At 42.8% G+C, this 15,141-nt stretch overlaps 1 protein-coding gene across 10 annotated transcripts in view; it reads left to right on the top strand.

The window, feature by feature from the left end:
• Positions 1–15,141, top strand: part of CSNK1G1 (casein kinase 1 gamma 1) — a 211,559-nt gene that overhangs the window by 187,966 nt on the left and 8,452 nt on the right. For 2 of the 10 annotated variants that reach the window (XM_054450135.2, XM_054450133.2), the window contains exons 10-11: positions 842–952; positions 8,853–8,959. In XM_054450135.2, coding sequence (XP_054306110.1) covers positions 842–952; positions 8,853–8,959 — 218 coding nt within the window. Of the gene's footprint in view, positions 1–841; positions 953–3,453; positions 3,706–6,316; positions 6,405–7,881; positions 8,138–8,852; positions 8,960–15,141 lie in introns of those variants that run through there. The other 8 variants (XM_063652275.1, XM_054450140.2, XM_054450136.2 and 5 more) reach the window with 7 other exon arrangements.

The raw sequence follows: 15,141 nt of genomic DNA, 5'->3' as shown, positions 1-15,141 counted from the left end.
CTGAATGATACTAAGGTGAAAGCAGAATCCAAAGAGGTTTTTATTTGAAGGTCGACCCTCCTTTTGCTTTCCAGAAGAAAATAATTCATAGTATCATATTAATAAGTAAACTTTTTCTAATTCCAGTCTAGAAGCTGTTAGCTAAAAGAATCAGGCAAACAATGTAGCTATTTTTTTTGTTATTATTATATATTTTTTTTGAAATGGAGTCTTGCTCTGTTGCACAGGCTGGAGTGCAGTGGCGCAATCTTGGCTCACTGCAACCTCCACCTCCCGGATTTAAGCAATTCTCCTGCTTCAGCCTCCCGAGTAGCTGGGATCACAGGTGTGCGCCACCATGCCCAGCTTATTTTTGTAATTTTAGTAGAGACAGGCTTTCACCATGTTGGTCAGGCTGGTCTCAAAACTCCAGACCTCGTGATCCACCCACCTCAGCCTCCCAAAGTGCTGAGATTATAGGCGTATGCCACCACCCCCAACAATCTTAACATTCTGAGTTTGATCTGCTTAGTGGCTACTGAAATTTTACCTCTATGGAAACTAAAAGATGATCCCAGCTTTGACTGTGTGTTTTTTCCCCCTCCCTCTTCTTTTGGTCATTATTGGTTTTCTGGTTCTGGGTAAGGAGGGTGTGCTATAGATTCATGTATTGACTCATTAAGGCTAAAATGAATGTAGACAAGCTTACTTTTCCTCAGTGCTTTCCAGTGGTTGTTAGTTTAAAATCCAAAACCAAAAGAAAAACCTACAGGGACACGAATGTACTTGATTTTGTTATTGCTTGCTGTTGCTTCACCTTTCCTTCCATATCTTGCTCTCATGCTTTCTAATGCCTAAGCAGAATGCATCATCAGAGCGCCGAGGAGAGTGGGAAATTCAGCCCAGCCGCCAGACCAATACCTCATACCTGACGTCTCACTTGGCTGCAGACCGCCATGGGGGATCAGTGCAGGTACTTACTGCCTTTATTGCCTTTTCCTGGCCTTTCCAGCTTGGCTGGTGAAATGTTGGCTTGCTTCTGAATCTTTGGCGGCTTTAGAAAGGAAGCTTATAGAAAGGGCTAATTGAGTATCTCTGTAGATTTTCTGTCTAGGTGGACTTGAGTAAGAGTCTCTTGTTAAGATGACTACTTCCTGTTGTCATTGACTAAGAAACATCTATATGATTTCTGATACTGATTTCTGGTTAACCTAGTCCTACCACCTTGATGCATTCATGATAAACCATAAAAATAACATCAAAGTAGGATTGTGTTAGTGTCAAGTCTGTGAATTGTAAAGACCTGAAACTTACAAGTATTTTTTGAATAGAGGACTAAAGGACTGCATGGGTTGCTCATTCCATGATATGTGCCTTAACGCGTAAGCTGAGAATGTTAATTTGTATAAGTCATCTGTTTCTGAGTGGGTACCCAGGAAGTTGGGCTGTTTCCTTTTTTCTCCCTGGAATCAATGTGATCTTAAGAAAATTATTTCTGATTTCATTTGGGCTATTCTGAGTCTCTTTTTTCTGTTTAGTACTAGAACATCTGGTATCTCTTAACTTGTCTTATATGTGAATGTTTTTAATAATCTTAGCCTCAATATTGTTCTCATACTGGTAAGTGACACCATCAGTTGGGACACACAGTGAACTCAGAGCTGTCAAACATAAATTCTTATAAAGGTGCAGACAGGTTTGTGCATGTAGAAATGCATCTTGGTAGCCTTGATCGTCTAGGATATGCTGTTACAAGGAGTGATTCATGGAACGATCTTAATCACAGCTTGAAAGACAGTTTTGGCCCTATAGAAAACCACATAGGATCATGTAGGTTAAAATGATGGATTGAGGCTGGGCGTGGTAGCTCCTGTAATCCCAGCACTTTGGGAGGCCAAAGCAGGTGGATCACTTGAGGTCAGGAGTTCAAGACTAGCCTGGCCAACATGGTGAAACCCCATCTCTACTATAAATACAAAAAAAAAAATTAGCCAGGCCTGTTGGCGCATACCTGTAATCCTAGCTACTCAGGAGGCTGAGGTGGGAGGATTGCCTGAATCTGGGAGGCAGAAGTTGCAGTGAGCCGAGATCATGCCACTGCACACTCTAGCCTGGGTGACAGAACGAGGCTCCATCCCAAAAAAAAACATGATGGATTGGACAAGACTGAGCAACAAAGGCTGAGAGCTCGTCTCTACAGAAAGTTAAAAAATTAGCTAGGATGGCCAGGTATGGTGGCTCGTGCCTGTAATCCCAGCACTTTGGGAGGCCAAGGTGGGCGGATCATGAGGTCAAGTGATTGAGACCATCCTGGCCAACGCGGTGAAACCCCGTCTCTACTAAAAATACAAAAATTAGCTGGGCATGGTGGCGCATGCCTATAGTTCCAGCTACTCAGGAGGCTGAGGCAGGAGAATCGCTTGAACCTGGGAGGCAGAGGTTGCAGTGAGCCGAGATCACACCATTGCACTCCAGCCTGGGTGATGGACTGAGACTCCGTCTCAAAAAAAAAAAAAAAAAAAAATCATTGCTCTTAGGAGCCAGGCACAGTGGCTTACACCTATAATTCCAGCATTTTGAGAGGCCTAGGCAGGAGGATCACTTGAGGCCAGGAGTTCTTGACCATCCTGGCAATATAGCAAGATCTTGTCTCTACACAAAACAGAAAAATTGGCTAGGTGTGGTGGTATGTGCCTATAGTCCTAGCTGCCAGGAAGGCTTAGGCGGGAGGATCGCTTGAGCCCAGGAGTTTGAGGCTGCAGTGAGCCATGATCGTACCACTGCATTTCAGCCTGGGTGACAGAGCAAGACCCTGTCTCTTCAAAACAAAACAAAACAAAACAAAAAACTCTCAATTTTATTTCTCAGGCACACTTTCTTATGAAGCCACATGAGGATGTGTGTTATCAGAATTAATAGAACAAGAAAGTAGCAGCCGTGTGCAATGGCTCATGCCTGTAATCCCAGCACTTTGGGAGGCCGAGGTGGGCAGATCACAAGGTCAGGAGTTCAAGACCAGCCTGGCCACCATAGTGAAACCCCGTCTCTACTAAAAAATAATTTTAAAAAATTAGCTGGGCATGGTGGTGGGTACCTGTTAGTCCCAGCTACTCGGGAGGCTGAGGCAGGAGAATCACTTAAACTCGGGAGGCAGAAGTTGCAGTGAGCTGAGATTGCGCCCCTGCACTCCAGCCTGGGCGACACAACAAGACTCTATCTCAAAAAAAATAAAAAGAAAGGAATATCTGGGATCCAGGAAACCAGAGATCCAGCACAGGAAAGAAACAAAGGGAATCCCTAGTATAATAATAAAGTGAGGAGATCTTGGGATCTGTACACCAATAGAAGAGGGCAGCTTATTCAAAACAGAGCTGCAAGAGCAGCTCGTTGGTGTTTTCCTTTTTAACATTATGGTTTATCCTTGTCTTTTTATAATTACAAAATAAGCATATTTCTTTTTTTTTTTTTTCCGAGATGGAGTCTTGCTCTGTCATCCAGGCTGGAGTACAGTGGCGCGATCTTGGCTCACTGCAACTGCTGTTTCCCGGGTTCAAGCGATTCTCCTGTCTTAGCCTCTAGAGCAGCTGGGATTACAGGCATGTGCCACTACACCCAGCTAATTTTTGGATATTTAGTAGAGATGGGTTTTTGCCATGTCGCCCAGGCTGGTCTCAAACTCCTGACCTCAAGTGATCCACCTGCCTCGGCCTCGCAAAGTCCTGGGACTACAGGTGTGAGCCACCGTGCCTGGCCTCGTAAAGTGTCCTTTAGAAATGGATCCAATTGAGGTGTCTTTGGCAGCTCTTTTGAAACATGCAACTTCCTCTATTCCCTATAAACTGAGTTTTACCAGCTTCCTTGGCACTTAGATAGAGGACAGGCAGTTACACCATTTACCTAATATTATGTTCAGCTCTGCTGCTCCTCATTACTTTGGCCTCTTTGGGCTTACACTGTTTTTAGCATACCTTTTGCAAACCAAATTAACAATACTTTCCTAACACAACAGATGTCCACATATTTCTGAGTTGTCTCACTTGCCAGAGGTAATGTAGTAAAATCATGTTTGGCCTAACCTGGGTGACTTGCAGACACCATGACCCTGGGAGGGAGTGCAGAATGCTAAGACAAGAAAAGTTTGCTCTGATAAGGCACATGGAGACTCCTGTTCCAACATATTTAATGCGCAGACCCCCATGGTTCTCATCCTTCCAGTATTTCCACAGATCTTTTATGTGTGGAAGGCCTAAATGCAAGAAGATAATATATTTTCCCTTTCAAAAAGATTCCTCTAAAGTTGTCTAAATTAAAATGTTTAGGGAGTTTTTAGAAATGTTCAGGACCAAGTAAGGACATAAGACTTAGAATGACACATGAGTTAAAGTACTGTTTCCTTTGGTACACAGCTCTGATTTCTCCTCACAGTGACATTTTGAGAAATGAAACTAATAACCCAAATTATTGAGACTCCTAAAAGAGATATTACCAGGTCTGAACGTCAAAACAGTCCTTCATCTTAGTCTTTCTCATGAGTAATGCTATAAGATATTAATTGGTCTTGTTTGGTATAGCCAGAGTAATGAGCGATTAATTTTAATAGTGATTAAAGCAAAATAAATGTCTATTTGAAGTATGCAAATTTTTTTTTTTTTTTTTTTGAGACAGTTTCGCATTGTTGTCCAGGCTGGGGTGCAGTGGCATGATCTTGGCTCACTACAACCTCTGCCTCCCAGGTTCAAGCAATTCTCGTGCCTCAGCCTCCTGAGTAGCTGGGATTACAGGTGCCCTCCACCACGCCCAGCTGATTTTTTGTATTTTAGCAGAGACGGGGTTTCACCATGTTGTCCAGGCTGGTTTCGAACTCCTGAGCTCAGGCAATCCGCCTGTTTCGGCCTCCCAAAGTGTTAGGATTACAGGCACGAGCCACCGTGCCCGGCTGCAAATAAAGCTTTTTATAATGAAGCTTATTTTTTATTATCTTTTATAATGAAGTTATACTAAAAATTTATTTATTTATTTATTTATTTATTTATTTATTTATTTATTGAGACGGAGTCTCGCTCTGTCGCCCAGGCTGGAGTGCAGTGGCATGATCTCTGCTCACTGCAAGCTACGCCTCCCAGGTTCACATCATTCTCCTGCCTCAGCCTCTCGAGTAGCTGGGACTACAGACGTGCGCCACCACACCTGGCTAATTTTTTGTATTTTTGGTAGAGACGAAGTTTCACTGTGTTAGTCAGGATGGTCTTAATCTCCTGACCTCGTGATCCACCCACTTCGGCCTCCCAAAATGCTGGGATTACAGGCGTGAGCCACTGCACCCAGCCATAAAGCTATACTAAAAATTTAACAGAAAAAAACATAACAGCCGGATCACTTGGGGTCAAGAGTTCAAGACCAGCCTGGCCAGTATGGTGAAACCCATCTCTACTAAAAAATACAAAAATTAGCCAGACGTGGTGGTGCATACCTGTAGTCGCAGCTACTCAGGAGGCTGAGGCAGGAGAATTGCTTGAACTCAGGAAGCAGAGGTTGCAGTGAGCCAAGATCACGCCACTGCACTGCAGCCTGGGCAACAGAGCGAGATTCCATCTCCAAAAAAAAAAAAAGAAAAACATTAAGATAATATTGTTTAAAATGTCAGTAATTTGTTATTCATAAGATTCTTTTTAATTTTTTAAAATTTATTTTCTAAACATCATTGTATTTAATTCCCTTCATATTTATGAAGTTGATAGGATCATGGTCATTTGCCTTGTCTTGTAGAATTAGAAAACAGGGCTCACAGAGGATGTTAATGGTAGAACAAGGCCTAGAATCCAACTCTTCCATCACTTACGCAGTGTTTGTTCCACTGCCTGCAGTTCAGTAGTTTGACAAACTAGACCTCCAACCTGAAATAATTAAGCGGATGCTGTGAAGGCCCAGATGTGTAGCCTTTAAGTCTTAGGTATGTTTTCGGTACAATTAAGTTTAAAAGTAGAGAATGGAGGCTCTGTTTACGTCTCATTCATTTGAGACCAGCTGCTCATTGATACAGACAAGATGTCTAGTCTGTAAAATGGGGATAACCTCTTATTCCTTAGATTGCCCAAGGACAGTGCTTATGGCCCAAATGGCAATTTGTAGCGAGGAGAATTTAGGAAGTATAAGCCATGTGAAACGCTGTGAGCAGGCCCCATGACCCAGAGTCACCAGGTAATTCTCAGTGGTGATGCTTACTAATGTTTCATTCGTGTGAGTAGAAGCCAAGACATTTTATTTAACATCTTGTCTAGTTCCTGAATTGTCCACTAGAAACTTACTATGTTTTCTCCTGTAACCCTTGTGCTCACAGAATGAGTTTACCAGTATTATCACTGGTATGCAGCCAGAATACGTCCACAAGAAGCAAATGAAGCACTGAGGAAATTAACAGGATAGCATTAGAGTGAGGAGCTGTGGTTTTCCAATCCATATACCCTCTTTCCTCAACTTTTTGGTTTTGCTGGTTTTTCCTCAACTTTTTGTATTGAAAATTTCAACTCTACAGAGAAATCGGGAGGGAAATGCAATGAACTATTGTATATCTTTAACCTTGCTGAATGAATTATTAAGATTTTGCCATATTTGCTTTAAATCTATGAGTGAAAGTGTGTGTGTGTGTTTGCTTGCTAAACCATATGAAAGTAAGTTGCAGACATCATTATCTCTTATCCCAAAGTACTTCAGCCTGTATCTTCTAAGAACGAAGACATTCTAAGAAAGTTAATTTCATAATATCTAATATACAGTTCATGTCACATTCCACCTAATTCCAGTTGTCCCCAGAATTAATATTGTAGTGTCCAGGATTTAATCAAGGTTCATGCCTCACATTAACCAATGCAATATGCCTCATCAGTCTTTTACAATGTCTTAGTCTCTTTTAATCTGTTTTAAAGTCTCCCTGTGTTTAAACAAATAAAAGTCTTTTATAAAGATTCAGCTGGAGGCTGGGCACAGTGGCTCATGCCTGTAATCCCAGCACTTTGGGAAGCCGAGGCGGGTGGACAGCCTGAGGTCAGGAGTTCGAGACTAGCCTGGCCAACATGGTGAAAACCCATCTCTACTAAAACAAAACAAAACAAAACAAACAAACAGCCAGGTGTGGTGGCACATACCTGTAATCTCAGCTACTTGGGAGACTGAGGCAGGAGAACCGCTTGAACCTGGGAGGTAGAGGTTGCAGTGAGCCGAGATCGTGCCGCTGCACGCCAGCCTGGGTGACAGAGCAAGACTCTCTCTCTCAAAAAAAAAAAAAAAAGTGTTATCAATGAGAACAATTATTTCTTGTTTAGAAATAATAGTGGATATAGCTTGCTAGTAAGTAGTATTCACCCTATCTGTCCCAAAGGCTACGTGTACTATATATTTCCTCCCACTCTCTTCTTTATGACTATTCAGGAAATTTTTGTGGATTAACTGCTGGTGAGGACCCCTGAGCTAGAGGCAGATAAGAATAAACAGTTACAGAGAGAGAGTAACAGTAATGACCACTTACTGAGCTGTTACCATGTCTCATGCCACTCAGCTAAGCACTTTCTGTGGGTTGTCTGCACAGTAAACACCATTAGGTAAGCAGCATTGTTCTCCCATTTTAGAGATTAGGAAGCTTAGGCATAGATTGAGGATCTTGCCCAAAGACCCACAGCAAATAACTGGTGGAACTGGGGTTCAAACTTAGGGCTGATTAGGGCAATTTCTACATTATGCTGCTTCCCTTATTTATACTAGGTATTATACTAGACAGTCTCATACATTTTCTTGTGTAATTCTCTCATCAACCTATAAGAAACAATCTCAAATAGATGGAAGTACTTATCCAAGGGCATATGATATCCAAATTGTTTATCCTATTTTGTGTTCTCTCCCATGTTTCAGCCAAGGTCTTTAACAAGCAGAGTGTTTTGTCCAGCAGTGAGGCCCCTTTTCCCACTTCCCAGCACCCACATAAACAGGAATAATGTGCTGGAAATGAAACCAGGTGGCAGAAGCAGCTACACATGCAAGAGAAGCCTGATCGGGTCCACATTAACCAGATGACAGGAGTGAGAGCCTTCACTTACATTTCGGGGACCATCAGTGAGAAGTGGGATGACAGTGAACCTGAAATAAAGATCGTTGAAATAAGACTGGCTTTCCAAGGGAGAGTGTTTTTTTACCACCTTCCCTCTTGTCGGAGAGGATGTGACAATCTTGTTATTTGTGTAACTTCGAACCAATGCTGAAAGCCATGAGGAAATTTCTGAAGGAAAGTGTGATTATTTATAGTTTCTGGTACCCACTGTTGACTTCCTTTTTAGAACTTTTTCTTTCAACATCAGCACTAAGTCTATATAATTATAGCATAATAAACTGAGAGAAGTAGACCTCACCCATCACATTCAAGGGAGCCTGATTTTACCTTTAGAAGTCAGCCATGCAGTTATTTTTAACTTAAAGTAATGTGTGTGTTTTTGCAATATGAAAGAATCTGTGTTTAGAACAAATTTTTCTCATGGAAATTCACAGATATTAACTCTAAATCTTAGTTAAGTCATTTGTTAGTGTTTCCATCTGTAAAAAGACCTGTTTCATAAGATTTTTGTAAGGATTAAATTTACACACACAATGTAGCAGAGTGTCAGACACGGAGTAGGCACTCAGTATGTAAGTTATTATCATCATTATATGATTACATCATTGATATTAGTGTTCTCGCATGATATAGGCTGGGGAACCTTCCCTAAATTGATCCCTTAACCCAGGAAAACAAACATTCCAGACACTGCCTGTTTAGTGACCCTGTCTGGCGCTGGCAAGAGATTTTTGTTGCCATGGTGCCTGTCACACACTCTGTCTTTCTGTTTCAGGTGGTTAGCTCAACCAATGGAGAGCTGAATGTTGATGATCCCACGGGAGCCCACTCCAATGCACCAATCACAGCTCATGCCGAGGTGGAGGTAGTGGAGGAAGCTAAGTACGTACATCTTTCAAGGGGGCTCTTAAGTCATGGGTTGAAAAATCTTTTCTGTCTCTTCCTCTCTGTGTGCTGCTCATCTCAGACTGGATTTCTCATGCTTGTAACCACAGCTTTCTTCCTTAACTGTTTTAATTTTTGCATGGTACCTTAAGGCTGCTACTGCCCTTCTTTAGCTGTGATTTCGGGGAAGACAGTCACATTTTTCTAGTTCACATGAAAAAGACATAGTGAACTGAAAGAATCATGTTATCAGGGCTACAATAGATAGTAGCCATGAGCTTCTTGGGGCTGTGGAGCTTCTTGCTCTGTATGGGATATAGAGAAAAATCTGCTGTTAAACCATGGGCCATGCTGAATAGCATTCGATTTCTGATTGTGGGCTAGCAACTGGATGTACAATCATGGAACAAGGAGTTCAGGGCCATTTTGTTCACTCTCAAATGATTCTGGCTTCAGAGAGACTAAGTCAGGCAAGAAAAATATTATAGTCTGCATCTGTGAATGAGAGTGTGGGAAAAGAATGGAAGTCATACTCATCTCAGGAGGGTAAGGAGGTTGCCCCACACCCTTTTCTGCTTCTCTTGCATGTGTATGTCTTGCCCCACCCATACCACCAGCCCCTTGGTGCGCTGCATGGTCTGTGTTTAAACTCTTAAAATCTGGGGTGGAAGGTGAGATAACTGCCAATTCTGCTGCAAAAGCAGCATTTCTACCACTTTTTTCCCTTTTTTCCCCATCCCAATTTTATATCCAGATTTAGACTTCAAGAAGATACCAGGTAGGGAGAGATAGAGACACCATGAGTCAGTAATTGCTGCTATCCCTGATATGGAGGACCTTTCTTGTGAGCCCTTTGAGAACCTTCAGGATATCCCAGGGTCTTGTTTTCTGAAGCAGACAACATATTTATAGTGATATTGTACCTAAGTAGTCTCATGAGTCCCCAGGTAGCTTAATACAAGCCAGAACACTCTTATACCTCTAAATGTAAGTTAGTGAGATGCCACTGAGACCTGCATTCTTCCACCTTCAAGATGCACTTTGTATTGTTGTCTTTCCTGCCTATTCCCCTGGTCTCCTGCCCATCTTTTTAATTTATTTATTTTTTGAGACAGGGTCTCTCTCTGTTGCCAAAGCTGGAGTGCAGTGGCACAGTCATGGCTAACTGCAGCCTCTATTCCCCAAGCTCAAGCGATCCTCCTGCCTCAGTCTCCCAAAGTCATGAAATTACAGGCATGAACCACCGTGCCCAGCCCTGCCAATCTATTTGATGAACTCATTTTACCTTCAAGAAGTCCTTTCTAGCCAGGTGTGGTGGTTCATGCCTGTAATCTTAGCACTTTGGGAGGCTGAGGCAGGAGGATCACTTGAGTCTAGGGGTTTGAGACCAGCCTGGGCAACATAATGAGACCCCATCTCTATAAAAAAATTAAAAATTAGCTGGGCATGGTGGTATGCACCTGTAGTCCCAGGTACTTGGAAGGTTCATGCTGCAGTGAGCTATGCTCATGTCACTGTACTCCAACCTGGGTGACAGGTGCAACCCTCTCTCACACACACACACACACACACAAAAGTTTTTGGCCAAATGCGGTGGCTCACATGTGTAATCCCAGCACTTTGGGAAGCTGAGGTAGGAGGATCACAAGGTCAAGAGATTGAGACCATCCTGGCCAACATGGTGAAACCCCGTCTCTACTAAAAATATAAAAATTAGCTGGGTGTGGTGGCGTGCACCTGTAGTCCCAGCTACTCAGGAGGCTAAGGCAGGAGAATCGCTTGAACCCGGGAGGTTGTGGTGAGCCAAGATTATGCCACTGTACTCCATCTTGGCAACAGAGCGAGACTCCATCTCAAAAAAAAAAAAAAGGAAAAGTTTTTGCTTGAAAAACCAGGGCGTGAGGATTCCTACCCAATACATCAAAAGTAAATGAGGATGACTTGACTGTCTCTTGTTGAGCCCCTGCTAACTGTAGGCAGCTTCAGAGCTCTTCTCCCAGCTTGTATAAGGCACTGATATATAAGGGGGTGAGGGTTATGCTGGTTATGCCAGGAAAAGACCATTTTAGTAAGGAAACATGCTCCTATTCTCAGGGACTTTGGAGATATTAATGGTACTCACAGTTTTTCGATTTCCATACAAAATGACATTATCTTAAATAAACAATATGTCACTCCCACCCTCTGGGCTCTCAACTGGCTGCACTTTGGAGTCATCTGGGACACGGTAGAAAATACAAATGTCTGAGTCTGGCCTCAGGCATTCTGATTTAATTTATTGAAATGTGGGCTGAGCATCAAAAATTTTAAAAGTTCAGGTCATTCTAACATGTAGCCAATGTTGAGAACCACTGTACTAAGCGTGGTCTGATCCAAACATTGTCAGAGCTTGAAGGATGGCCGTACCTGTTCCCAGCTCCCACCCCATTCTCAATTCACCTTTGTGGCTACTACTTTGAAGGCTAGAAGTTTAGCTTTGGATTTAATAGTATACTTTGAATGCAATAATCAAATAGGCTTTAGTTTTATGTTATGCCCTATACAGGTTTATCTTTTGAACCCATTCATCTCATCTCATTTTGGTAAATGTGTATACTAATTGTGTATGTGAGTGTGGTATTTGTGTTCTGTGTGTAAGATATGGGCTCATTCACACAGAGATTTCAATCTGATGTATTCTGTATTGGTATAATCTAACCTCTAGAATGTAAGGAGAGTTTAAAGTCTTGTCATTTAGCAAAAAGGACAAGTGTGCCTCTTTGCCACCACCTTCAGGTTTGGACCTTCTAAAAGATGTAGAAAGCATAGGGGAGCAATTATATTTGACCAGATGTCATCCCGAAGCTCATGGCTTAAGGCATTTAGTGATTTCATGGGCTATCAATCCATCTTGCCCAGAGAACTGTCAGGGCCCAGCCATGTGTTATTTTTCTTGGCCTTTGTGTATGGGGGCAAGGAATGGGTAGCCCTGTGTCCACCTGGTTGATCATTTTCATGGGAAGAAGTCACAGCTAGAGAAGCACGAGGTGTTCCAAACAGCCCCTCATTGCACGCAGCCGTGATGCCATTTGTTCATGCAGCCTGCTTGTGGGGTAGAGGGGGCTGATGCTTATATTGAGACACACTTCAGTACTGGGGAGACCATGTGAAACCTTCATTTTCAGGCTTTTGATTTTGGGTTCCTCACCCAGCTTGTTTAGTGTAAAGGTGGAAAGAAATAACAGGGTCTTAGGTTTTGTTCTGTGTACAAAATGAACATGTGAATTCCCTTTTTCTATAGCTCCAGGACATATATCCTTGTTTATGGTTTAAAGGGGGGTGAGGGCAGGCAGCTTTTTGGTTGATTTTTGTTACAGTAAGAATACAGGAATTTTTGGTTATCCAGACTTTAGCTACAATTTAACAAATGTGAACCTCATTTCTCCTGAGCATTAATAAGAGTAGAATTTAGGTACTTCTCTGGTAGTTATACCTTAATACAGAGCAGTGACCCTCCTCCCTCTGATTCATCTTCTAATAAGATAAAGTAAGTGTTGCTTAAACCTTTTCTCCCTCTCTAGAGGAAGAGCTAACTGCTAGCTGCTTTGATCAGGCATGTTGGACTTCTACAAAGGCTAGGGACTTTCTTTTTCCCTCAGAATATTTGAGAGGCTAGCTTAATATTGCACAGTAAGACTTCATATGGGAACCAAAATGGTTCACCCCTGGTGCTTGATTGAGTTCTTACAGGCAGGGTCATTTGCTCTTTCCCCTGCTGCCTTCCTAGAAGTTGCCCAGGAAAGCCCACCCTGGAGCTCCCACCAACTCTTTCTGTTTTGCCTTACCCCTGAGATCCAGCTCCCACCTTGATGCTTCTGTCAGGCTCCTGTCTGAACCCTCCACTTTAACGTGGGGACCAAGTGGCCTGGGCCTACTCACCCTACCTTGACAGAAGAAGAAACTAAACACAGACACATACTGCATGTTTGCATGGCTCACAGGGAGTCGCTTCCATTTCACCTCTGTGGACTAATATCTCTCTCTTTCTCTCTCTCTCTTCCTTTCTGTGTTTTTCTCTTTATATACTCTGTAGCTGCCTGAAAATGCTCAACCTGTGGTGAGTCCCTCTCTCCAGTCCATTGCAAGGGGAGTGGACCAGACTAGGCTGGGACTGGCAAAGCCAAACAAAATGCCTTAGGAACATTAAATAGCTTCCATAGGACTCCTTGTGTCATAACCACCCTGACTGGGGATCTAGATCCATAAGGTGGGGATGGGGCAGGCCTGTACCCAGGAATTAATCTATTCCTTCTTTCAAACCCACCTTATCGCTGTCTCCTCCTGCCATAACAGTATCCCACAGTATCCAAAATTATCTATTTTTAGCTGAGTAAATTTTCTCCCAAATTAATACAACCAGATATGGAGAGGGACAGAGGTAAAAGGGCAAGGTTACTGTATCAGTTTTTACGTAGCAGTTGTGTTTGCTCACAGCCACAAGGATAGTGAGTTGTTGCTGGATAGTCTCACATTCTGCAGTGTGGTCTCTAACCTGGAAATTGGCTGCTTTGGGAAAATCTGACTTTTTTTGATCCAGCTGGCTCTTCCCTCTGTAGAGTAGGAACCTCAAAAAAGGGGGAGCTCCTTCAGGGAGAGGTGGATGTTTTGTTGTTATTGTTTCGAGAGTTGATCTGTTTTTGTTTATTGTCTTTTTCTTTATTCCTATGTGAGAGTTTAGTAGGCTAAGTACTGACTCAGCTAGTTGATATATTGGAGCCTGTCTTTTCCACTCCTGGAAAAGGTTCCTGGAATGTATTTTTAGGAATAACATGGAGTTTATGGAAGGAGAAGCCCTCAAGAATCCATGTGTGGTGAGGAACATTCTTGCTACAAGACATAGCCCCTTACCCTGCTCTCTTGCCTGTGACCTTCCAGGTACTCCTGAACTTGTTGGTCTGTTGCAGTCTGGAATTGTAACTCTCCCACATTGTCCGCATGCGTAAAGTCACGTTCTATATGGACGTGACAGCCTGCTAGTTTCATGACTGCCATGTTTCTATTTGTCTTCAGTGACTGGGTTGGGCACTGGTTTCTGAACTCTAACTATCTAAGCCAGATTGCCTACAGGGGCTTCCTTAGGGACAGGAATGTATTAAAGAAAACAACTGGGTTTTGTGGAGGTCAGATTTATAGTCTTAGGGGATCAAAGAATACCTTTGGCTATTTGTTTTGCAAATATGTGTCTGTGTAATCTGACATTGTGGTGGTCTATTTTTTCCTGTGAGGTGTCAGTCACATGATCCTTACTGCAGATACTTGAGGGCCTGCTATATGCTTATCCAACCCTGTGCTTGGAACTCTAGTGGGGTAGGGGGCGGGTTACAAAATTTGCCCCAAAGAGCTTGGGTACCATCTAGCTGAAGAGATCAGACATACACATGAAAGGATAAGGAGTTCCGCAGGACATTGAGATTATTGCCCTTGAGAGGCTGAGGGGCCAAGAGGTCACCATGGACAGGATGGTCAAAGAAATCCTTGTAAACACTGTAGGACTTGAGTTAAGTATTAGAAGAAAGGAAGAATGTGCATATATGGCAGAGAAAAGGAACATAGCAAGGGAATAGCTGAAGAGAGAGGGCCAGGACATAGTAAGAATGCCGTATGGAAAAGGTAGTGGGTCAGAGGCCTGGGGTAAGAGCACTAGATGGCTTCAGAGTAGGGAGATTTGGATCGATTTTGACTCCAGCATGTTGAGAACTTCTTGTCATCTAAACAGTCAAAAGAATCAACTGAAAGGAAACCTAAGCCATGAGGGGTCCACCACCTGCCTTCATTCTCTTCTGAGAGGAACACATCTGAAAGTCAATCAGTGGACTTGGTCTAGAGTCTGACCCAGTTTAATAGATCCTGTTGCTGGTAGTCACCACAGACACCAAAGAGTCGAAGAACAGATTGTGGGGCCTGCTTTCTTGTAGGTAGAATCATTAAAAGCCTTTGCCACTGCTGAAGCTTTAACTACAATAACTAGCAAAGATAAATCTAGGGCTCTAAATTTGAAATATTCCAACTCCTTTGAACCATAGCTCACACTCCCTTTTAGTTAGGTGGGTTCAGCATTGCACATCCAGTTATGATATGCTTGTAAGCAGACATTAATTCTCATGGCTTGCCTTGGAGGAGGTAAAAGAGAAGTCATTGTA

Source organism: Pongo pygmaeus, chromosome 16 (genome assembly GCF_028885625.2).
Source record: "Pongo pygmaeus isolate AG05252 chromosome 16, NHGRI_mPonPyg2-v2.0_pri, whole genome shotgun sequence".
Taxonomy (NCBI): domain Eukaryota; kingdom Metazoa; phylum Chordata; class Mammalia; order Primates; family Hominidae; genus Pongo; species Pongo pygmaeus.
The sequence above is the reverse complement of the archived record's forward strand: the minus strand, read 5'-3'. Positions and strand labels throughout refer to the sequence as shown.